This window comes from Clytia hemisphaerica, unplaced genomic scaffold (assembly GCF_902728285.1).
Source record: "Clytia hemisphaerica strain Z4C2 unplaced genomic scaffold, Clytia hemisphaerica genome assembly, whole genome shotgun sequence".
In the NCBI taxonomy this organism is placed as follows: Eukaryota; Metazoa; Cnidaria; class Hydrozoa; order Leptothecata; family Clytiidae; genus Clytia; species Clytia hemisphaerica.
This window is the reverse complement of record NW_027104543.1, coordinates 242,166-267,086: the sequence shown is the minus strand read 5'-3', so window position 1 is coordinate 267,086 and position 24,921 is coordinate 242,166. Positions and strand designations below refer to the sequence as shown.

The 24,921-nt window shown below is 34.0% G+C and overlaps 1 protein-coding gene across 1 annotated transcript in view; it reads left to right on the top strand.

Moving 5' to 3' along the window:
- Window positions 1-7,399: 7,399 nt before the first annotated feature.
- LOC136822619 (mitogen-activated protein kinase kinase kinase 15-like) overlaps window positions 7,400-24,921 on the top strand; it is a 54,041-nt gene continuing 36,519 nt past the window's right edge. Inside the window, exons 1-6 of the mRNA XM_067078887.1 lie at window positions 7,400-7,522; window positions 21,846-22,578; window positions 22,891-23,124; window positions 23,338-23,430; window positions 24,241-24,341; window positions 24,762-24,810. Of these exons, the coding sequence (XP_066934988.1) occupies window positions 21,946-22,578; window positions 22,891-23,124; window positions 23,338-23,430; window positions 24,241-24,341; window positions 24,762-24,810 (1,110 nt within the window). The 5' untranslated portion in view covers window positions 7,400-7,522; window positions 21,846-21,945. The remainder of the gene's footprint in view (window positions 7,523-21,845; window positions 22,579-22,890; window positions 23,125-23,337; window positions 23,431-24,240; window positions 24,342-24,761; window positions 24,811-24,921) is intronic.

Genomic DNA, 24,921 nt, shown 5'->3' with positions numbered 1-24,921 from the left:
TTTTCCGGACCGGACCGGACCGCACATACCTTAAATGAAGAAATTTTGGCGGATGGCCGAACAATTTTTTCAGAGGGAATTTAATTTGGCGGTTGCAGGATATTTTTGGCCAAAAGCGTTATTTAAATAATCAAAAAACCTGTTTTAAGGCTTGAAATAAATTTAATTTGGCGGATGGAGGAAAAAATAAATTTTGGCGGGAACTTAATTTGGTGGATTTTGGCTAAATCCGCCAAAATTTCTTCCTTTAAGGTATTTGACATTCTTCAATCTCAGTTTCCCCCCAACGGGGCTACTTATGAAGCTCTTGGATGGGAAGTGAAGCTACTCCCTAACCGGGCAGCTCACTTGTATCATGCATCCACTCTTCCGTAGGGAACCGACCTCTCCCAAGTTTCGACCTAGGTAGCAGTGAGGGTTCGTGGTGCGAGTCTTCGCTCCTTCAAGTGTTCCGTTCAGTTCTTAATTGCTAAGCTGTTTGGACTTTGGCCATGGGCCCTGTGAAAACAATCAATATGAAAGACCTAGATTTCTTAGTCCGGGGGAAGGGGTACTACCCACTAGCCGACTGACGAGGATGTACCGCTGAGATACGAAAAATGGACCCTACATGGGACTCGTTTTTTTCAAAATTTTGCCAGAATTTGCGAAAAAAGTGACTCTGAATGGGACTGAATTTTTTTAAATGTTCTCAAAATTTTTCACTTCCCCCGACCATAAGAGGTACCCTACGAAGGACTTTTTTCTATTTTACGACTCTTTACCTGTTGCTTGGTAACGTGATCAAAAACTGAGCAAATCGATTTTCATCTTTTGATAATAACAAAAAAGTTAAAAGAATAAGCTTCCAGACCAGTGTTTTTTATAAGGACTATGCCAAAATATATCGAAAATTTTGGGTATTTTAACGCTTTTTTAGAATTTAAAGGTCGGGCGAGAATTGCAGTTTCAGTACTTTCGCTTTGCTTCATTGGATATTTTTCGATTTAGGAGGGGTTAAGTAGCTTCCAGGCTATATTCATAGCCTTATTGGATCATTTTTGAGCTTTTACATCCTTAAGTCTCAAGTGTAATGTTAAAACTCTACTTCTGAACTGTTCTTCAAAGCACTTAAAAATCACTTGCGGGTTTTAAAGTTTTGAGGGAATTCCCCTTTTGTGCCAAATATTTCGGCGCCGATTGCAGTACTACTTATAGACCTTCTTTCTGATACAGACTGGGTGACGATGATAAGTGGCCAGTGTATCCAGGTAGGATTTCCTACTTAAAACTACGGCACACTTTTCAGTAAAAAGTACAACATCTAGCCCTTCGGACTTTATAAATTTATGGGCTGAACAAGCTGGTATCCAAAATGGTAGCCCTTAAAAAGAGGGTGTTTTTGTGAAAATACCAATTTGTACGGGATTTTGCTTGCAAATAAAAACACCACATTGACCTAAAAATAACTCAGAATAGTATTATTTTCAAGCCCTTTTGACTTGAATTGAAATGCCTTGTTGTTACGTTGTTATTTTGGATCAATAATTATTCTCCATCAACTCATTATCTTTCCAACGAAATTTAAAACGCCATGTCTCGAACATTTCTGGGACTAACTATCATTGACGTTAGATGGACATCTAGTGCCGATGAACATTGGACGTAGAAATGGTGGTGCTATGTAAAACGAATACTGTCGAGTACCTAATAGCTGTAGTCCCCCCCCCCCACTAATTAATTTTTTTAGAAAAATATTTTTGAAAGTGCTCTCTTTTGTCTTAATTCTACAGTATTAGCCTCCTTTTTGAAAATTTTCCACCCAGGGTATTTTTATTCCAACCTCTCCCCCCCCCCCCTGCTTATGAAGTTTTGTGATTTTTTTCCCCCTAGCTTATTCCAACTCCCCTGGCTATTAGGTACCCGAGAGTATAGTCTATTTGGAATCATTTCTACAAACACTCGCAACTCTTACTTTCGCAATATAAGCAAGAATAAAGTAAACACTGTGTAATCTCATCAAGGCCCTCTAAAAATACTTTAAGAACTCATTAATACAATCGCATCTTAGGTGATATAAAAACATTTGAAAGTGCATTGCTGTGCAAAATATAATCAAATAACTTTAAAAAGTGACCGGGAAACATGGAGAATGTTCTAGCGTTGCTCAATAACACAGGAAATAGAGTATTTACTGTTACGAATTTTGCATAATCATGTTGAAGGTCATTAGCCAATTATGTATAGGACGTCATTCACGCATTAATTAAAACATATGTGGAATAATCAGATTATGTTGTGTGGCTTTTCATTCATGAAAATGTCGTAGCATCAAAAATGGCTTTGCCTGGTCATGGGATTTCAGCCACCTACCAAGAAAATCAGCAAAGGCTCAAGTATTAACCTAAAGGTATAAATATACTCTTACCCATTGAGTTTCAAGCCCGAAGGGCTAGAGGTCAATCTCTTTGGTAGGATTTGAAGCCAACAAATCCTACCAAAGTTGCGCGGCCTTGAGCGACCCGCCTGGTTTTTACACAAATGACAGATTGAAACTAAAATTTACCGCTTAATTTCGAAAAATATATCACTCGAAAACAAAGGAATTGCTAGATTCAATCCGTCATCAAAAATACGGCGCATATTTTAAGGCTTCAATTTTTCTTGCCTGAGATAGGTTAGAGATTGACCTCTAGCCCTTCGGGCTTGAAACTCAATGCTCTTACCCCTGTAAAAGCGTAAAATATCTTAAGCAAGGGGAAGATTGTCACATATGCCCGAAATTCCGTCATTTTTTCCAGGTTTTATTTGCAATACTACCCAAGTGTTCCAACTCTAAAAGGTTATAAAGAAAATAGAGAAATTGCAAGAATTTTTTTAAGATTATTTATTTCGTAAAACCAAACCTAAATTTGTATATGTATGCGGCCTTGATATTTCTACATGAAGAATCTTGCGAGGGTTGAAGATTATTTCATGGAGAACTATATACATTTCTTTTTTCGGAAAAATTTTAATTTAAAAAAAGTTTAGTTTCAAAAATACAAGAGTAGAATATCTCTCTCGGGTTTCACATTCATTCATCTTCAAGATCTAATTTTACTTAATTACCTAAAGGGAAGAAATTTTGGTGGAAAGAAATTTATAGGTCATTCGCCATAATAAATTCTCACCAAATTTAATTTTCTTTCAATATAGTCTCTAATTCTTCTAAAAACCCTATCTTCCTCTTTTTTCAGCTAAAATATTAAACAAAAATTGGTCGCTCGCCAAGATTAATTCTCGCCAAATTTAGAAATTTTATTTTTTTTAATGCTGGGGATCTGAAATCAGAAATTCAGTTCGGATAGAAAAATTATACACAATTTTTTGCAGTGAGGATTTGTTTATTCTATTAATTTCAGCGGGGACAAGCATTTTGGAGTATAATTTTCTAATAGGGGCGATATTTTGGTCCATTTTTCAGTGGGAGGGCGTCCAATCAGGTCTGTGAGAAAGGAGTGTACAAGATCTATGTTTGATATTTTAAGTGAAGTGAAAATCTCGGTGAAAATATCATCAGAGCTACTAGTTTTTCTGTAATATTAATAAAGCTGAAAAGGTCGTATCTAGTATCTTTGATAAGGTTTTAAATTCTTTTCAAACATTTTAAGATTTTTGACTCCTAACGTTATTGAAAAATGGCTTTTTGGTAAAAATTTATTTTTTTGAATAGATTTACGGGTAGGGGGTATTGACAATTTGAACTTAAATAATTTTTTTCGAAAATGATCCTGGAACTTTGTTTTATGATGGAGAGCATTTGTACCAATTTTCATAAGGTCATACCTCGAAAAAGCTTTATAGACCTTTTAATATCTAAAGTGACTAAATGAAAAAAATAAGCTCTTTTATACCACACTATCACATACCCGAAAGGACTCACTCCCAAGAGCGAAAAATTGACCAGAAGATCGTCCCTGGTGTATGAAAACAGCTCCGGGGAACCCCAGCCCATCTGGAAAAAATTGCCGAAATAAATGCCCTGTAAGACAGGGTAGTAGGAGGAAAACACTTTGACGTTTTCAACATTCCAAATGCAATAATTGATCGGAGTTCAGAGTAAAGCCAATGTAAATAAAGAAAGCTAACTCAATTTCTGAGCTTTAGATATTCAAACAATAAAATTTAAACCTCAAATACACGTTTTTTTTAATAAGGAACACGTTTATAAGGAACTGGAGGCTGAAAATGGTCCAAAAAATAAAGAATTGTTAAGGAACTGCTCAGGCTGAGAATAAGAAAACAAGTTTTAAGGAATCCAATTTTTGCGAATCCAAACTTAGCAGCTATGTAAATAAGGAACTCGATAAGGAACTTTGAGGCTGAAATTCTCTGTAAAAATAAGGAACTCCTGGCTCAGAGCAAAGTTAAGGTTCCTTATATAAAAAAAAAACGTGTACCATCCAACACTGGCGTTTTTTGAGGAGAAACAATAGATATTCTATCCTCATTAAGATTTAGATAGAAATTTTCACTTTCACTGAGAGAAAAAGTTCCACTGTGGCTGTAAAAGGTTTTCACAAAAATAAACTATTAATTTATTGTTTCAAAACTCGAATATGCTGGCCTATAAATACAAAGCTTTAGCCCTATTCGGCCTAGGGGTGGGGGCTGTTTCTGTTCGGTCAAATTATTGGCAGTAGCTCCTGAAATATTAGAGCTTTTGTCATGAAATTTTCTGTAAATCACTAACTTTTATTTAGCTTCAAAATAAAAAAAAATTTTGACACCTAAATATTTTCACATGTTGAGCATGATGACATTTTGACAAATTGACACTTTTCCAATACAAATTTATTTTTTATGTCAAATATATCGTTTAAACCGTAATTTATTGAATATTTAGGATAGAATTAGCAATTTGAACTTTTTTTAAAGCCTCTGTTAGAATACAATAGCTGTTTATAAGAACAAAGGAAATTTTCGGTTTTTGCTCACTTTGGGCATGATCAAAAAAATATTTTTGTCAAAGGTTACCTTATGTGACAAGGATCTTGTGTGTCAAATTTCATCCAAAAAGACCCACTAAATCAAAAGTTAAGGGGTGGTACAGGAAAAGGCCCCCTCCCCTAGTTCTGAACCGCCCCTAAAAGCCTAGATTGAATAGGGTTAGATAGATTCCAGAAAAATTGTAATCATCATTGATTCTTAACTTTTTATGAAATATCTTCATCTTGAAATCTTCTCAACTGACTTTAAAATGTATTGCATACTTCGGGCATAAATATGGTCTTTTTGTGGACACACCCTTTTCTCACAGACCCGGTGGGATTTTATCAGTCATTGGGGGTAAAAATAACGGACCAAAACTCGATGGAGATCGATATTCCTGTCTTTTTTATGACCAGGGATTTGAATTCCATTGTTTTCTATCAGTGGGGATGGAAAAAATAGTAAAATATTTGCTTATTTGATCATTTTCAGCGGGGACAAAGATTAGAATATAATTCCACCGGGACGATATTTTGGCCAATTTTTCCAGCGAGAAGAGTTCCCAGTAGGTCTGTGAGAAGGGGTCGTGTGAACGTTTTGAGCATTGGGTAAAAGGTAGAAAAGATCCCAAAAAAGACAATTTTAGGTTTAGTTGCCAAATTATGCAATAACTGTTGTAATGTAATGGGCCAAGTACAGTTTTTCAGTCATTATAATTTTTCCCATGTTTTAACCTGGCTAGTTATATGTTAAATCAGTAAATTACAAAATTCAAAACATTACAAATTGAAAATATGGAACCTCGAATCAGGTTGGTTTTAGAAATCCGTTCCAGAAAAAAACCATCGAACATCGAAGAAAGCTTAGCCGCTTAGCCTCAATTTGTTATGCAATTGTTGACAATTTTTAACAGGAATCGGTTTTAAAAAACTTAGGGCATTCTTTTCAATTCGATTGAGAAAATAAACAGTTCCAAGGTCGTATTGACAGAGAGCCGGTCAACGGACGTTTTTGTGAGGGTATCTTTGCATTTGATGGAACTATAGCTTGATTCATGCTTGATTTAAGGTTTACGATTTAATACAAGTAATATTTTAAACATACTTTACCTAATTCGCATATTGTATTTATTTAACCTTCCCCATCATAGAACGTTTCTCTTGGATGAAGTATTAAATTTTACTAAATTTTATTAATAGAATTATTGGAAAGCTAAAAACCAGCCCTTTTCCTACCGTGTAAACCCTGTTCATTTTTTATGCTTTCGATAATCGTCAGAATATTCACCATCATATATAGTTTGATTCGCAAACCTCTATAGATAAATCTCCTATAAGAAACTTTTTTCGCTAGAGGATGAGCAGAAGCCTACATCATATATGAAAGAATTTGGAGAAAGTAAGTGTAAACTTCCCGCAGCAGTTTTCGTGGATGGCATAATTAGCCTCCGTCTCAGAACGCGGTCAGAAAATTTTGCGGATAATTTCACAGCGAAAATGCATCCAGTGAAATGTGAGTAATGTATCATGATTCAAGTCGACTGACATAATTATACACATAATACATGTTACAAGTTCTGCTTAATGATTCTCAAGCTCGGCTATAATAAAACTATTACATGTTAGTAGCTAATTGTTTTTTCAAGTTCAAAATTTCGTGACTTAAGATTTTAAATTGCGTGATCGGAGGAACCAACGTGATCAACGTGATCCAGATAGAATAGAAATTTAACTCGTAATAACGTAATTTGGAATTGTTTTTTGCGCGATTGTGTGATTTGAAAGTTGACTGGGGGCGTGCGTCTTGCTATGCTGGTCAGTGTTAATATTTACCTTTTGATTTTACTCTATCAAAACTGAAACTGCCGCACACCCGCCTCATCATTAGTGAGCTCGTAGTGAGTATCACATCTCGAATAAATATTTTCTCTGATGAAAAACTTTAACCTCCGATAGGATAAGTACCCAAAGTAGTGAGCTAAAGACTATTTTATTACTACTAGTGGTTCTTAGTCTGAATGGCAGACCTCTACAAAATCACAGGTTGTGTGTATAAGGAGCACGAATCCGCTAGTGGATGCCCACCGGGCGGGGGGGGGGTACTTAGGCAAAATGGGTGCCGGTTATGGGTAAGGGTCTCTTTTTCACACCCTCAAAAGTCCCTCAAAGTCAAAAGGGATACAACAAAAACAATTAAAAAGCACATTGAGTCTCTGTAAAGTCTCAAAATTCGACTCCAAATTTTCAAATCTCACAAACCTAGTATTCCCACCCTGGTGGATACCAGCAGCCTCACGGTCCTCTCAATTTCATCTAAATCTAAAGCTTGCAAAATAAAAATAAACTACTCGCTATTATATCAGGGCGGTGTCACAACCGCAAGGAGGGCGGGAGTTGAAAAGGCGTTTTAAGTCCGATTTTTATTTCGGGAAATCGGGTAAATTTACAATCAAAACAATTTTATTTTTGCCTGAAAAAAGTTCCAAAAGTTGAACACATGCATGAGTGCAACTGAGTGCAAGAACGTGAAGAACGTGAAGTGAAGTGATTATGGATATGTTTTTCATTTTGTAAGTACTCATTCATATCCTGATCCTTAGAATGTAACATGGAATCTTTCACATCATCAATCAAAATTTTAGACCTGAACTTTTTTGTTTGTGTGTGTTGTTGTGTTGTAAAAATTGTGTTGTCCTGTTTTTTTTTGATAAGAATCAATAGGACCCTGCCTACGCACCTTGTCCGGTGGCAAAAAGTATCCTTTCGCTACACCGGACGCAATAAGTCCGGTGTCAGTCCGGTGACGTGTTGCATACAAGGAATTTTGGACGCCGAACATTTTAAAAACATACGCATGCTTACATTTACACAAAGATTAAAAAAAAAATAAAGCATCTTTTATAAAGAAATATTATAATCATTAGAACAATAAAAGATGGAACTTCTTAATCCAAAAAGAAATGTTCATAGAACAACAAAAGCCTTTTAGAAATTTGTTCTTAACACTGCGACACAAACAGCCATATATATAAACAAAACTCAACATTCTCACAAAAGTTGTCTGTTTGATTTTCCAAACATTCGTCTAAAGGACATACAGTGGGGCTTTCGCATGTCTTTACACGTACGCGAACCTTGCGTGTCAGAGACTCGCAAGCGGCTTCTTTCACTATTGAAAACCTATTTATTGGCGACTCGTAGCCTCAAATTAATAGAGACACTCAAACTATTTAAAACAGGTCAAAAGCATATTATAATTTGCTAGCTATTATGTAGTGCAAACAGAAAACAATAGTCTGCGTGTTGAGTGTCGCAAGTCTTCTTATGTGCGAGTGCTCCTATTGTTGGATGCTTAACAGTTGCTTAAAACCGTTTTATAAAATTCTATTGTGCTTAGGATGGAACTAAAAAGGCTTGAAATCAAATGAAAGAAAGTAAACTTTTTTCTTTTCTCCTTTTTAATTCATTTTTACTTTTCTTTCGGTCTAAGATTTCGAAATGTAGTAAGGAAACAACGGAAACAAATGTTGTTTCTATTAAAAGAATTGAATAATAGAAAATTAAATAAAATACAAATATAATGGAAACAACTAGAAATTTAATGAAAATATTAAATTAAGACTTCCTGATCTGAATGTGACGTATTAATATATACAAATGCTGGACATTTTAAATTGTCTCCCCTGTCCAGAAATTTATTCTGGTAGATTCGCTTTGGAAAAAAAATTTTAACCCTTATTTTGTTACGCTGACAATGTTAACAAAAAACACTGATGAAAAACGTCAATGAAAGTAGCTATCATTTTTAGTGTCCTGAAGCTTTACCTCCTCGTTTAACCACTATTGGCAATACTTTGTTTATATGTTTAATGTATCGGTTGCATTTCACGAGTGAATAAAGTAGTGAAGTAGCGAGTTTATAAAGCAATACATAAACGAGTGAATAAAGTAGCAAAGTAGCGAGTTTATAAAGGAATACATAAACGAGTGAATAAAATAGCGAAGTAGCGAGTTTAAAAGCAATACATAAACAAGTGAATAAAGTAGCGAAGTGGTAAGTTGATAAAGCAATACATAAAAGAGTGAATATAGTAGGGAAGTAGCAAGTTTATAAAGCAATAGATAAACGAGTGAATAAAGTAGCGAAGTGGCAAGTAGAAAAAGCATTAGATGAACGAGTGAATAAAGTAGTCGAGTAGAAAGCAATAGATAAACGAGTGAATAAAGTAGCGAAGTGGCAAGTTGATAAAGCAATAGATAAACGAGTGAATGAAGTAGCAAAGTGGGAAGTTGATAAAGCAATAGATAAACGAGTGAATCCGGCCATATTTTAGAAAGGCAGGGCAGCGTCTGTTGGTGGCCAAAAAGGGCACTTTTTCTTGTGTTCTTCCGCTAAAAAGGCTGTTATTACCAAAATTTTAGAGATTTTAGGAGAGGCAGCGTCCGATGACCGGACGCTAAAAGGGCATGAAAAATGGCCTGTGAATAAAGTAGCGAAGTAGCGAGTTTATAAAGCAATACATAAACGAGTGAATAAAGTAGCGAAGTAGCGAGTTTATAAATCAATACATAAACGAGTGAATAAAGTAGCGAAGTGGCAAGTAGAAAAAGCATTAGATAAACGAGTGAATAAAGTAGTCGAGTAGAAAGCAATAGATAAACGAGTGAATAAAGTAGCGAAGTAGCAAGTTGATAAAGCAATAGATAAACGAGTGAATGAAGTAGCAAAGTGGTAAGTTGATAAAGCAATAGATAAACGAGTGAATAAAGTAGCAAAGTGGTAAGTTGATAAAGCAATAGATAAACGAGTTAATAAAGTAGCCAAGTAGAAAAAGCAATAGATAAACGAGTGAATAAAGTAGCGAAATGGCAAGTAGATAAAGCAATATATAAACAAGTGATTAAATTAGCGAAGTAGTCAGTTTATAAAGCAATTGATAAACAAATGAAAGGAGTAGCAAAATACGTGTTCTCTTATAGTTTTTTAACTTCGTATTTTTAGTTAGGAAATCTTTTTGGATCGCTAAAATCTAAAAGTGCGAAGCTATAATTGAAACCCTGGATATTGTTTATTATCTCATCCTTTGGACGCTTTAATTATTCAATAAATAAAAGACTTTTCACAAATGTTTCAGCTGTATTTTCTTTACTTAATAAGATAGGAGGCTTTGAAATATACGTCACTAAAATACTCACTGGCTTCCCTATTAATTCAAAATAAATAGCTTTGCTTTCCTATTAATCGGCGGTTGAATAGCACGTACTTTATTATACTAAACTAAATAGGCCTTTTATAAAAGGTACGAGTTGAGTGTTGGGAGGGAGATCAAAAGCACTCGCATTAAACGAGTCTGAATAAATTGGATTTCTAACACCTATACATTTTGTACTCGTAGCGCGTGAGCCTCGCGCACACGTAAAGACATGCGAAAGCCCCACTGTATGTTCATTAAAAAAGACAAGCTCTGTCGTTTTATCGTTTTTTGATAATAAATCAAAAAATATTGTACTTAAGTCAAAGAAATTTGCTGGATAATTAGGTAACATGGTTACAAAGCCCCTGAAAAGGCCAAATTTCACTTTCTATGGTTAGTTGAACGAGAATGGATAAAAATGTAACTTTTCAATACAGTTTGAGCTGGAAAAACACTTTTTGATAAATGCATAACAAATGAATAAAATTATCAAAGTTTAGTACATTAACTACCACCTGTTGTTATTCGGACGAGTTTTAGCTTACGAGAACGAAGATATTGGATAATGAAGTAACTTAGTCAGAAAATCGTAATCTTTCAATAACTTCAATGATATAGAACATAGAAAGTGAAACTTAAAACATAAACATATAAAAAAGTTAGATAAGATATTGAAATGCTAAAATATTACTGAAATTTCATTAAATGACGCTTTTTTGGATAACTTGTAACAGAATTGATAATATCAGTATATTAACGGTTCTTTTGGCTGAAAAAGGCTGTAAACTTAGTCCCAATGTTATTTTTAGAATTGATTAATATTGCATAAGTTCAGGAGTTGTTTTTTATGAGTGTCACATGCTGGATAACTTAATAACAGCAGTCAAAGAAACCAAAACTTCAACTTAATAATAAAACTACGAAATAACCATCCCATGCTTTAGATACATCTATAATATTATATAATATGATATCAAAGTAATGAGTTTTCCTTTAAAATCATTAATTATAATCCTTTCATTTGTTTCCAGTATGGAGCTTCAAACAATCAAGGACCAAATGACTGTTAACCACAATATAAAACCAATTTAAACCAAATTATTTTATGCAAAAAAGTTCCATCGCCGTTATCCAATAATGTACAATTAACACTGAAGCTATATTCCTTATTCCTTTGTAATGATTGTAAATGAAATGTCTAATAGACACTTAAACTTAAAAGGAAGGCTTGGAAAGAAAAGTTCTTTCATTTGATAGTTGTCAATAATTGGATAAAATGTAACAAATTTGGTTTTTTTTAGAGCATTTTGTTACAAAATTATCCAAAATCTGTCGATTAAGAATGATTTCATGCACCAAATGTTCAACAGAACTAAAATGTGCTGCTTTTGTAAATCTCCTGTCCAAAGAGACCTATGAAGCTTTAAGACAATTTAAAGAAATGGTGGAATATGTAAAGGGGTATGAATGTCAGTTGATTTAACGAGCTATTTCAGGTTAGCTCTCAAAAAATGTTACATAATTATCCGATTCTCGCCAAGCAATTGTCCCTGTTCTGCCAACCAATGCAAAAATATTAAGGCCAAGAAACTGTTTGAGTTTTCCCTCAAACCATCTCTTTATATCAACAATATCTGGATATTATGAAAAAGCCTATTCTGACCTTTGAGTTGTGTTTCATCATTATCCAGTGAATATTTTAACAAAATTTTTGTGTTATATACAATAGTATCCAATGTTAATAAGTTCTATAGGTCAAAATATCTATAGGTTTTGTTGATTAGCTGATCTAGAAATCATTATCCAGCTTAACTGAAAATGTTGATGTTACATCATTATCCAGCACTGTACAAAGTTCAAATTAGCATATCTTTTGATATTTTAAAGTAACAAAAATTCTGTTACTAGATTATCCAAGCAGAACACTTCACCTTAACCATCAGACTAATCAGAGTTACGATAAGAAATTGTTAACCATCAAAATGGATAAATTTGTAACAAAGGCATGAAATGTCACAGAAACCTTAAAAACTTGCCTTTTTTAATGAACATGTCCTAAAGCGTTCACTTCTACAATAGTTTATGTAATTGCAATTTCTGTCAGACCACACAGTCCGCTTCAACATATACACATGTTTTTATTTACGTGACCGAAGTGCCTACTAAAACAATCCGGGGTAAGTGGCGAAGCAACACAGCAGATTCATAGTGTGCACCCCCACCAGAATAGTGGGGGGGGGTTTGATGTTTTGGGTCGGAAATTTCCAGGTGGGATTTGGATATTTTCAGGTTTTAGGTAGGAGAAACAAGTTAAGGTGGGGATTAATTTCTTTAGGTGGGATTTTTGGTGTTTTGATAAAAGTTAATGTTAGTTTTTTCTTATTTCCAATTTAATTATAATTTTTTCTAAAATTTCATATTCTATAAATAATTCTTTTACTATACTAAACTTTTCTCCTTTTTATTTTTTAAACATTAAGAATTTTTGTTTAGTTAATCGAATTAGTATAATTTTTCGTGGGGATAGCATTTTTAGCTGGGATCTAGGAGTTTAGATTGAAGGTGGGAATTTAAGGGTTAGGTGGGACCTAAATTTTTAGGTGGGACCTGGAACCCCCTTGCACACTATGAGATTATTCGTAAAGTAAAGAAATATTTTTTGGCATTGACAATCAAATATAATATATCTATATATTAATAGTGGTAGTCTGTATGTCGTTTTGTCGTCTTTCTTTCTTTCTTTCTGTCTGTGCTACTTTCGTTTTCGCACGCAATGTTTTTGTTCTTCCAAAAGATGACTTTTATTTTGTTCTTGCTCCACAAATGTGTTAAATCAGATTCGCCCCGTTTTATAAAGATTTGTTTTGATTGATAGATTAGACTTTTTCTTTTTTTTTCTTTCTTTTCTTTTGTTTTATGTTTTCGAATGTAATTAACGACCTTATTTGATTTGAGACATTCAAATTCTTTTCAAAACAAAAGAAATCTTTTAAGCAGAATCTGTTAAGAAAAGAACAAATATAAATAAACACAAGAATCACATAACAAGTTTGTTAGAACAACAGCAACATTAAAAATACATTCAAAAGGCGGTAAAAACTAGAATTCTTTCTTCGTAAAAAGGGACCTTTAAACATGTATATATGTCGATAATTATTTTGCTGTAAATCTAAGTCATTGTTGAATTTGAAAAATTATTGAAGTTATGACGAAGTTATTGTATAAAAAGCAACATAAAATTGCGCTATCTATCACGCTTTTTTGTCTGCGTATCCTAGCTGCCTTCCGGGGGGACTATGGTTGCGAGCTGACTTTCGGCCCTGCCCCTCGGACCCTTAGCAGAATAAAGAGGAGAAGAAACAAGGGAAATTGTGTGAATTTTAATTCACTTTTTGAAACTAATTTGACCAAATTTCTATCTTACTGGGGGCAAAAAGTTGAAATTTTCCTATTTTTCCAATTCTTAGTGGGACTGAAGTTTGATTTTTCCGATTTTTCAAACTGTCATGTTTCAAAAAAGGCACCTTTAAGGCTGGCACATACCCATACCCATACCCTTCTCTTGCCTAAGTACCCCCTCCCCCGGGCTGCCTTTTTTTCGACGAATTGCGTGTCATGTCTATTATTTCACTCCGCTTATCTTGACATCAAAGTTTTCCTAAACATCAAGGACTACGGCAAATATAACGCAAGCGAAGCGAGAAAAAAAATTTAATTGCAGAGCCGTCTCGGACGTCGCTGGTCGCCGGTATGGTGTAATTTGGGAATGACGCCCTTTCTGTTTTCTGATCATTTTTGCCACAAAAATCTTTTTCAAAGTATGGTTAAAAGATAAGTCAAACTTTGAAGAGAATTCTTCCCTTTAATTTTGATTTCATCGTGTTTAAGTCACCTTCCCAACATCTCAAAGGACTTTAAATGCGTTCAGCAAACAGCTAAACCCGGCGTGCGACGCCGGGTACCGGCTAGTTATATTATATTTCCTTAATTCAAAAATCAAAAATTCATTTTGCATTCGCAAAAAAAAAAAAAAAAATAATAATGAATTAATATTACATACTAAGACACCCCCGTCTTTTACTCTCGTTTAATTTCCGATCTCAGAACGTGCAAAACACCTGTCCGGCCAATATCCACCCAATCAGCTTAAATTTACTTTAATTGTCCTTTGACTTTCGAAAATTAGTATTTAAAAATAATTATGAATTTGTAATAATTACAAAAAATAAAAAGTTTCATACTTCATTAGTGAAATATTCAATAAATTCCCAGTTGCAATTTTCAGTGGGCGTTTTTCTAGGGCTTCGTTTATCGCGCAATTTTTGCGTCACACAAATCTTTCTCGGCCGCTCGTAATAATTATGCATTGCCAAATTTGGTTCTCCATTGTCAAGTCAGGATCGATGGTGACGTCACCTAAGCATAAAAAAGAAAAGATTTCGTCAGTTTTATGCATATATTAATTTGCAAGATATTCTATGCGCTGCGAGCGCACTTTTCGTAGACTAGTCGGAATACTTTCTTTTACTCGTGGGATTGATGGTAACTTTTCATCTTCGTTATTTTTAAAATCAAACACAACCGAAAAAAAACAAAACTTCAGAAAGTTGCGTATTTCCAGTGAGTAAACGATTCTGATACTTAACAAAATTGATGATGATAATTTTTTTCGGTGAGGCAAATGTCTCGTATTAAGGGTTCTAGTCTTCACCCCTAAAAGTCTACGCAAGATTGAAGCGTTTGGGTAAACGAGACAAAACTCCAAAAAATTTGGTGTTTTGAAGCGCTTCTGTGCGATTGAAATATCGCTGTTTGTGACACACTGCTTAAAGACAAAGCATACCGTAAGTTGGTCTAATATTGACATCTGTCGTCTAATTCCGACATCCTTCTTTAGAGACAGGAATAATATAGATGCTTGAATTACTGATTGAAAAAGGATTATTCCTCTCTGACCACTAAGCAAAGAAAAACAGTTTCAACCTCTCTATCAGTTTCAGCTGATAAAAAAGTCGGCTCTGTGATGGAGTGCAAGGCTGAAAGCCACATGAATATGGTTCATCTTATAAAAGGAAGTTCATTCTATGGTGGCCTATCTTGAAGTGAAGGTGACAGTTGAACAAAATGTTTTTGGTATTTTGATGGAACTGTTAATATATTCTTTCTTTTTGCATATGTTTTGCATACTTTCCAAGGGAATTCCACCACGGCAATTCAGCCACCATAATTTTGCATACAATTCAATATGGCAGATGGAAAGGCGAAAAGGTCTATTCCAACACTGTCTCATGCAATTTTTTCAAAAGTTTGATTTCTCACACATTTTTTGATACATATTGAAAAAAAATTTCCTCAATTTTCTGATTTTTTGAAAAAAGTTTCCCAGATTTTCTGGTTTTCAGAAAAAAAATTCCCCAATCTTCCAATTTTGGGAAAAAGTTTCCCAGATTTTCCGATTTTTTGGACAAAATTTTCAACTTGAGATGTTCATTTTTCAACTTGAGATGTTCATTTTGAGTGAGATTTCGGATACTCAAAATGAACATCTCAAGTTGGTAGGTCTGTGATAGTGCCACGGATCATCAGTGGACAGTATTCAATTATCATTATCCCTTTATTTTAATTTAACTGGAACTTTTGCAAAAAAAAGGGAAAAACAGAAAAGTTGTATTTTTTACTGCTCTATTCACAAACTGAATTTGAAAGATCTTGTATGTGGCATTTTTTTTTGCAAACTTCAATAAACTGATTACTGTCCCACTATTGCAAAACTTCAGCTTAAATGCTTGTGTACAGGATTGGGTATTAAGCAACTTTGCAAATTTTTCTAAGGAAACGGTAGTTTTTTAGATTTATGGCTGCTTTTACCCTTAAAAGAATAAAAATTTATTGAGGGGTATAATCAATTGTTGAGGGACCTCTGGAAACTTTGGTACATGAATTGAATGTTAAAAAGATGAGATGTTATAGTGGTTTGGGAAATTGTGACGACCTATTGACTCAGTTCCGCATATTTAATTACTCCACTACTTTGGGCTGGAACTTATCTGCTCAGACAGGGGGGTACCAAGTCAGTGTACTGGACCATAAGGTACTAACTTGATTTTTGGATTTTTTTTCGAAAAAATTAGACCACCACCCTTTTTAGTACACTGTACTAAATTTTTTCCACAGCCAGGGCTTTGACACCACCCTTTTATTAGTACACTGTACTGACGTTTCTCCACAACTAGATTTTTAATACCATCCTTTCAGAACACTGTACTGACTTTTCTCCATGACTGGATTTTTGATACCACCCTTCTAGTACACTGTACTAGCTGTTTTTTTGATCAGATAAGTTTAGAAACCACCCCTTATAGTGCACTGTTCTAATTTCTTCTTGGTCAGATAAGTTTAATTGCCAGCATATACAAAGGTTTTGAAGCATTTTGCTAAGAAAAGCACCAAATTGTATAAAAGGAAAGACTGGGAAAGATTTGAATATTTAAAATACTTGAATCCTTATATAGTACAAACACTGAAACAATGAAACAGACAAAGCAAAGTCACAAGCTGTAGCAGTTTTTCATTTTTGAAAAAGAAAATAAGAGACTTGAAAAGAGAATGGAAAATCTTTTATCAAATGTAATATCACCGTAAATCCTCGAATAAGCACCCGGGCGCTTATTTAATTTTTCAGGCTCTAAGGGGGGCGCTTATTCGAGCGGGGCGCCTATTTTTTTATTTCAGAAATTCGTATATCAACAAGTTTGGAATCTGCTTAAACTTAACTGTTTCAAAGGGTTGATTTTTCAAAAAAGGATGAATAAAAGAAAAATTGGAAAAATCCAATTGACAATTTCTATCATTTTATTCTTAATTGCTTTCTTTCTTTTTAAGACACAAGTATCTACTCAATATCTTATTCAATCAATAACAATATTTGAATAAGCGCCCCTCCCTGGAAGGGAGCGCTTATTCAAGGGGGCGCTTATTCGAGCGGGGCGCTTATAATATTATTTTAACTAAAAGGGGGGCGCTTATTCGAGCGGGGCGCTTATTCGAGCGGGGCGCTTATTCATGCGGGGCACTTATTCAAGGATTTACAGTATACAAAATATATAAAAAGATGCTTTCACTAATATATACAGATTTTTTTAATCAATGTAGATAGGGCCTTAAAGAAAACGTAATCAAGATTGGACTTAAGGCTGGTCTCCACTTGCACATGCTGCGACTCTGAAACAAATCCAATCAAATAAACAGGAAACATTGGGAGAAAATCAGTGTACCAATTTGTATAGCTTAACCAGCCTTGACTTGAAGGTCTTGCACCAGCTTGGACCTGGCAAATTCCAAATATACATGGGAATTTATTGGGTCTGTGTGTTTTTATCACTGAAATTAGTACAATGTACTAACTTCTCAGTGTGTATCAATTCAGAACACCACCCTTTTTAGTACAGTGTACTAACTTTTTTATTGTATTTTTCTCAGAGGACCACCCTTTTAGTACACTGTACTAACTCAATTTAACCTAAGAAATACACCACCCCACCAGCTATGGGCAAGTACACTGACTCGATACTCCCCCTGGCTCAGAAGGACTTACAAATCCTACCAAGATATCGCAGCGATATCGCATGATAATTCAGGAAAATGTTAGCGTGCTAATTTGAACAAAACTTATTTATAGGTAAAATATCTAATTTCCTGCTTGTTTTACCTGCATCCACACAAAGTGTGGAGTAGTATGCAAGGTCTTAGTAATATAGCCCTAACTCTTCATATAAAGTTTAAGGGAAAACACATATTTGCACTTTGTACTTAATAACTAATAGAGTAAACTTGTGCTACTGAATTAATCTTATTGATTTTACAACAAAGTAGTTTCCTAGGGGCAAGATAATTTATTTCTGCAATTTAGTGCTGCAAATAACAGCCGGTGACCGGTAATTACCAGTCACTTCATAGTTTCGACCTGTCATTCTGAAGCTTACTTTTTTAATTTGTCCGGTATAAAGGCTTCTAGGCTTCTTTCGTAAGTTTGTTTCGTAAGTTGTTGCTGAGAAAATTGTCATGCTCTTAGCATACCAGGGCTGCAAATAAGCGTCGGTCATCAGTCATATCCGACTGAAAATCTTTTGTGTCGGTCATGATGTCCGAATGAAAAGAGGAATAAACCATTAACTTGCGAGTTGAAGATAAATCTCTTACACCTCAGTCTCTTACTTAGCCTATTCTTTTAATACTCGCTTCCTTTGCAGCTTTCAAGAGTGTTTCTAAAGTTTACTTTAATTGACTGCTTTCTTGGTAATTTTATTAACAGTTGTTTCTAAGATCACTTTTTTATTGACTGGTTTTCTCCATAACTTTCAAGAGTGTTTCTAAGATCACTATTATTGATTAGCTTTCTTCACAACTTTCAAGAGTGTTTTCTAACTAACTTTCTAACTTTTATCAACTCTCTTTCTTCGTAACTTTTAAGAGTGTTTCTAAGATCACTTTTGTCAACTTGCTTTCTTTGTAACTTTCAAGGGTGTTTTAAAGTTAACTTTTATCAACTCGCTTTCTTCGTAACTTTCAAGAGTGTTTCTAAGATCACTTATATCAACTTGCTATCTTTGTAACTTTCAAGGGTGTTTCTAAGATCACTTTTATTGAATCAATTTCTCTGTTAAACAGTAACGAAAATTGTTCCAAGGTCACTTTCTCCGTAACTTTAAAGAATTTATAATTTTAGATAAAAATAAGCACTGAATGACCGACAGGATTTTGAGTTTGATAGACAGGATTTCATTTCTGTCGGACATGATGTCGGATTGACTAAAAATATTTATTTGCAGCCCTGGCATTCTATGGCCTCTTAGTATACTAGGATCTAATACGAGTCTAATTTCTTAGTATATTAAGAGGTTCTAGTATACTCTGTAGTCTTAGTATGCTACGGTTAAACTTGACTGAGCAGATGGTGCGTGATTTGGGCTATTTTTGGCTCTTTTTGCAATTTCACGATTTTTGAACTCTTTCAGTTCGCAGAAGTTTAATATGTCTTTGAAAATTCTTAACAAGGTAGCGATTTACGAAAGTTTATTGACAGGAGAATTTTATTAACTATTCAAAAGTTCGCTTTCGCTCAACATTCAAATAAATTAAAATTTCTGCTGTAAATACAAATTACTGAATATCTTACACCAAGCTGGCCGCTTCTAAAATCTGCTCAGTTACAACACCCTCCCAAATGGGCCTTTTTGCTATTTGCAATACCATTTTATCTCCAGTTAAAATTAACTGCAAAAGCATCATTAATGGCTGCATACTATATCCCTGGATAGATCAATTATTTTTTGGTCAGGCAGGGGTCACAAATAACTTGTGTTCGAGTCATCTGACTGACGGATAATTTTTCTTACTTTTCCAAATCGTTTGAGTTGGAAAGTCGTAGACAGAATTTTATCCCATTCCATCCTTTGCTTTACCTGCCATCTTTATTTCAATTTTGAACACGCAAGAATTCAATTTCAAAATATAACAGGGTAATATTCAACCCTTTCCTATGCTTGTGGTAATATGTTATTATCCCCCTAGTACAGAGATACCGCATTTAAAAAACGAGGGGTCATATTGTTCGTAATCCAAAGATTGCGGTAACAGATCGTCTACATATAAACATGGCAAAACAGCAGGCTCTTTATTTTCAATTTCTGATAGATTTGATTTCTGCCAACTCAAATTAAATTTAAAAAATTTTAAATTTCAGATCATTCTGATTGCCAACTGACTGACTCACTCACTCACTTTTTGGAGCCAAAAATGACCTGAACACAAGTTATTTGTGACCGCGGCCTCATTATTTAAACTTTTTTGCTGCTAATTGTTAGAGTAGAAAATTACTACTGTAAGTTGGTCTAATGTCGATACACCCTTCTAATTTGGACACCCTTCTTTAGACATAGAATAACCAGATGGTCGGAATCGCTGGTGGAAACTATTTGTCTTTGCTTAGCAATCAGAGAGGAAAAAATCTTTTTGTCTATAAGTGATCCTGACCTTCCTATTATTCCTATCTCTAAAAAAGGGTATCAGAATTAAAGAACGGATGTAAACATTAGACCAACTTACAATATCAAAGTTAATCCATGTAACACAGCTTGGCCTGCTTATGGATACTCTTTCCCTCCCTGGCCTTAATGTGGCCTTGTGGCCCTTCAAAATACCTTGGGGAAATACTGTGTATTTTGTTTTTGATAAGCTCTCATATTTTTTTAACAGTTTTAACAATTGTGCAAGCAATTCACCTGAGTGGGAAAATCATTCATGTTCCTAGGTGTGATATTGTCTTTTCACAATCACCTGGCTGATTTACTCTCTTTTTCCTGTTTAAAGAGGTCTGGTAAATTCACTTTTCTTTTATTTACAACGTCAAGGATAGGCATGTTATATACTGATGGAAATAAAGTTTTGAACAACCGTTTGAAAAAAAAACTTTTTCTAAAGCAATTCATCACATCCATAAAAATAAAAAATTTGTAAAACTTATCTCAATAACAAAAACTTATCTCTATTAGTAGCAGAGAAACCATGACATTCTGATTGGAACTTGTAAGACCTGGAGATATTTTCAAAGCTTTTAGTATTACAGTAAACCATAAGCTTTGGTAGGTCTGAGACAGTCTCAATCCATGATTAAATCAATCGAACTAAATCAAACAGGATATATATATTAAACCTAATTGAAATTTGACCTTTTTTGAAAGCAGCCAAAAACTTGGTGATGAAAACGGTTTGCTGAACCTTACCATTATAGATTAATGATGGCTCCTTCAAGGGTTTGATTGCTAGTTTTCAGTGCTTGACCTATCAAATTTCTATTTTAAAGTTGATAACCACAACAGCCTTTGCAAGAGTAGGAGCTTTTATTTAGTAATTGAGCGCAAAAATTTTAAACTTGAGCCTGGAAATTGTTTAAAATCCTTATCAAAAACATTTTCATATGTTTTCACCAAACTTTCCATCACAGAATTTTGGTCCTGGACTGGATTTAATGTAATTATAATATAAGCCTGGATTTATCTTGAAACCCATTATATGATGTATTTTCTTGAATTTTAGCAGATTTTTTGGTTTTTCTGACAAAATTTTCTTTATTTTATTGAAATTTAACTTTATATAAAAAGGTTATATATACTTTGACAGCTAAAAATGATTTTTAATGCCTAAAATAAAAATACTGATGTATCATGTAATCACCGCTGTTGAATTGGATAGGTAATTTTTTTTTAGATATGATATTATAATACAATCTGGTCACAGAGAAAGTAATGTTACATCTCAATAGAGAAAAGGAAAACGAAAATAAAAATAAATAAAATAAAATTTTCCCTTGCTACTTACTTATTCATGAAGTATTTTTTCAATGAAAAACGAAAAATATATTTGAGAGAATGTTTTAATAGACTTGAATATATTTCTAAATTAATGGTAGGATTCTTTTCTCAAGATATCTTTTTATAGCAGGTTGCACATTTTCAGATTTTTCTTTTTTTGTACAATAAATTGATATATTTTACTCTCAGTTTTTCCTTTGTTTTAGTCTATCAGTCATTTCTGATCAATTTTTATAATTCTATGATAAGCTGGTTATTTTTGTTCATATTCTTGATAGTTTACAAAATTATGAAAATATTTTTATTTTCTCTTTTGTCTTACATAATAGATATGGTTTCAGAGAAGAGGAATAAAGAACAAATGGGAATGTCTTTGCGGCTAGATTGTAATCAACAACAAAGATAGAAAAAAACATTGGTCCCTTTTGAATGAAAATGAACCATCTTCATGAAAACTTGCCCGGAGTAAAACCTGCAAGCAAGTGTAAATGTAGGACATCTTTAAAGCCAATCGCAAGAACTCTCAATAGTCGTGGTCAAGGAATTAAATCACTCATCCAATCCTCATTCAACGTGGCTAAACACACTGTTGCTGATAAAGAAGAAAAACGTAAAATGTCAAGGACTTTCTCAGAATTACAATATTTGAACGGTGATCATACAGTTGATTCTGAAGACGATGAAAATAAAGATATGGAAAAACATTTAAGTCAATCCATAAGTTTAGCGCAATTCAAAAAACTTCAAGCTAAACGAAAAATCAAAGTAGTTGCTGTATTCCCTGATTGCGATGGAACCCAAAAAGCTTTAGAACAGTTGAATATGGTCTGTACTAAACTTGATATAGAATTGACTACTATCAAATTTGAGAATCTAGATTTTGGTGAATACAATGTTTTGAATATGTTTTATAATGCAGATGTTTGTGTTGTTGATATGACAGTGTTGAGTGAGCAAGCCTCTTTGTTTTACCATATTGGTGTCCGAGAAAGTACTGGTATGAAAGATAACGTAGTGATCGTTGAAGATGATGAATACACAGATAAGAAAACAAGTGTCAAGGTGAGTGGCTAAGTTTGAATTTTTATGTTCAAGGATGAAAAAGTAGCACTTTTGCCAGCAAGTACCAACATCAAGTATAATTGTTTCACAAATTTCTACAAATTTCTACTTTATTAATGACCTTTTGGTCCAAGTTAACTTGTTTGAGTTTCCATAATTTGTTGAAATACGAGTTTTAAACAGAGTTTTAATCAAGTGTTTTATAAAACAAAATTTCCCATGAATGGTTGATTGGCCAAAATACTTATACCCCCTATAAGTATTTGACAAAGAACCTCTCAGTTGAGCATAAAAGCTTCTTTTGTCTTATAGCTGGCAATCTCATCCCTCAGTACCTTCTTTTCATATCAAACCAATAAAGAAGGGAAATGTGTTGTCACCAGTATGGGGAACACAGCAAAAGATAGTTGTCCACGTACAATCTTTTCTGCATTCCTAAAACAACTACGCAATGTTCAAGGAACGAGTAAAGCAAAGTGTAAAGAAATCTTTTTGAGGGATTTAAGGAAAGCTATGCAAAGGTTGAAAGGAGTGCCTTTGAAAGAGGTTTGTTAAATTTTGTTTCTTGAAAACTAAGTAATCTATCTATTTAAATATATACAGCATTCTTCATCATTGCAATAGAGTTTTATCTCAAAGAAAGTCTAGCTGCCCTTTGATTATTATTGTTTTTCTGACGCAAATGACTGGAAAATTCACTGGAATATCTTGAAATGAATCATTTAACACCTCTTTGACATTGATGTTTGTTTTCTTCAGGAACTGGACAAGATGAAGAAAATGTTGAGTGAACCAGCATTGTTTTCATCGGATACCATTTTAAATTTATTGTATTCTTATCGTGATATTCAGGTATTGTTTCTTAAAGTTTACTCCTTGTATCTTCACCATTTTTATGCAACAGAGAGTTCTAAACAGAATAAGTAGGGTATTTAAAGTTTGGGACTGTATGGAGAAAAACCAACAAATAGCTGGGGACGCTTAGAGGGGAGGTTTAACAAATTTAGGTAAGGTTTAATAAATTAAGGGAAGAACAGATGGGGTCCAAGAAGTGGAAATTTAGCAGGTGAAACTGGGTGAAACAACCCATGAGGACATGTATATCTCATGTTTAGCTTTTTTGTTTAAAAGAAAACTAGTCATTCTGGGGCATCTGATCAATGTGTTTTCCCGTTAAGATTTTAATAAAGCATCGATGTATTTAAACTCTTCATCTCAAGAACTCGTTTTGTCCTAATGAAAGTTCTGTTTTTAACCCTTTTTCAACAATTTACCATACGGACAATTATATTTTGCCTATTTCAACTCTTTACAACCATATTATTAGTACATGCACAATTTGAGATGAAACTTACAATCAAAGTTCATCAAAGTATCCAAACCATAGATAAAGGACAACTTTTTCCTACCCTTAAGGGGACTACTTTGAAATTTTCTGATTTTTGGAACCCTTAGAGAGACTTGGGAAATTGAAAAAACCGACCCTTTTCGTTCGAACATACCCACCCTTTTCGTCCGAACATACCCACCACCGATTTTTGCCTAAGTACGGACAGTCATATTATTAGTACATGCATGATTTGAGATGAACTTACAATGTGAGATCTTTAAAGTATCCAAACCATAGATAAAGAAAATAAACTCATTCTTTTTGCTTTACAGGATTATGAGTCAATGATTCAAATAGTTGAGGGTGTACCAGTGGATCATTGTGAAATACAAAACCGTGCTATACAACAAGTCTACGCTTTCGCATTGAACAGGTATTTCTATGAGTGAAGGTTGAGATTTTATCACCATATTTCCCTAGTATCCTGCCTGAAGTGGAAGTGCTTGGGATTCGAACACAGTCTATTGCGATGCAAGTCTGTGATCGAAATCTTCACATTACCAATCGGCAGAATGTTAGTGAGACACAGTGCTACCTGCTAGCCTTATCTAGATAGTGAGTGAATGTAACGTACTGAACTTATCGTTCTACATAATCATTTTGAGCTTTTTTTTCTAACTCATTTTACGTCAATCGATGCTTACTCGAACATAATACCTAACTCATTACATAACTACAAATAAGGGATAATGCTATCAACAAGTCTGGTATTTGTCTATCAGTCGGTTCATCTTAGAATTTAAAGTATAGGTTCAAATATTTTCTGGAAACTTCCTTCTTTCATCTGTTATAGGAGAGGCAGTTGTCAAGATAGAGAAAAAGCACTGGCGGTTGTTATTAAGGTGAATTGAAGTTCTCCAACTTTCAAAACATAACCCTAGATTAAAAATATTGACCTCTTTAATGACCTTCAATACTTGAAATGAACTGTGCTTTATAACATTTCCTTTCTA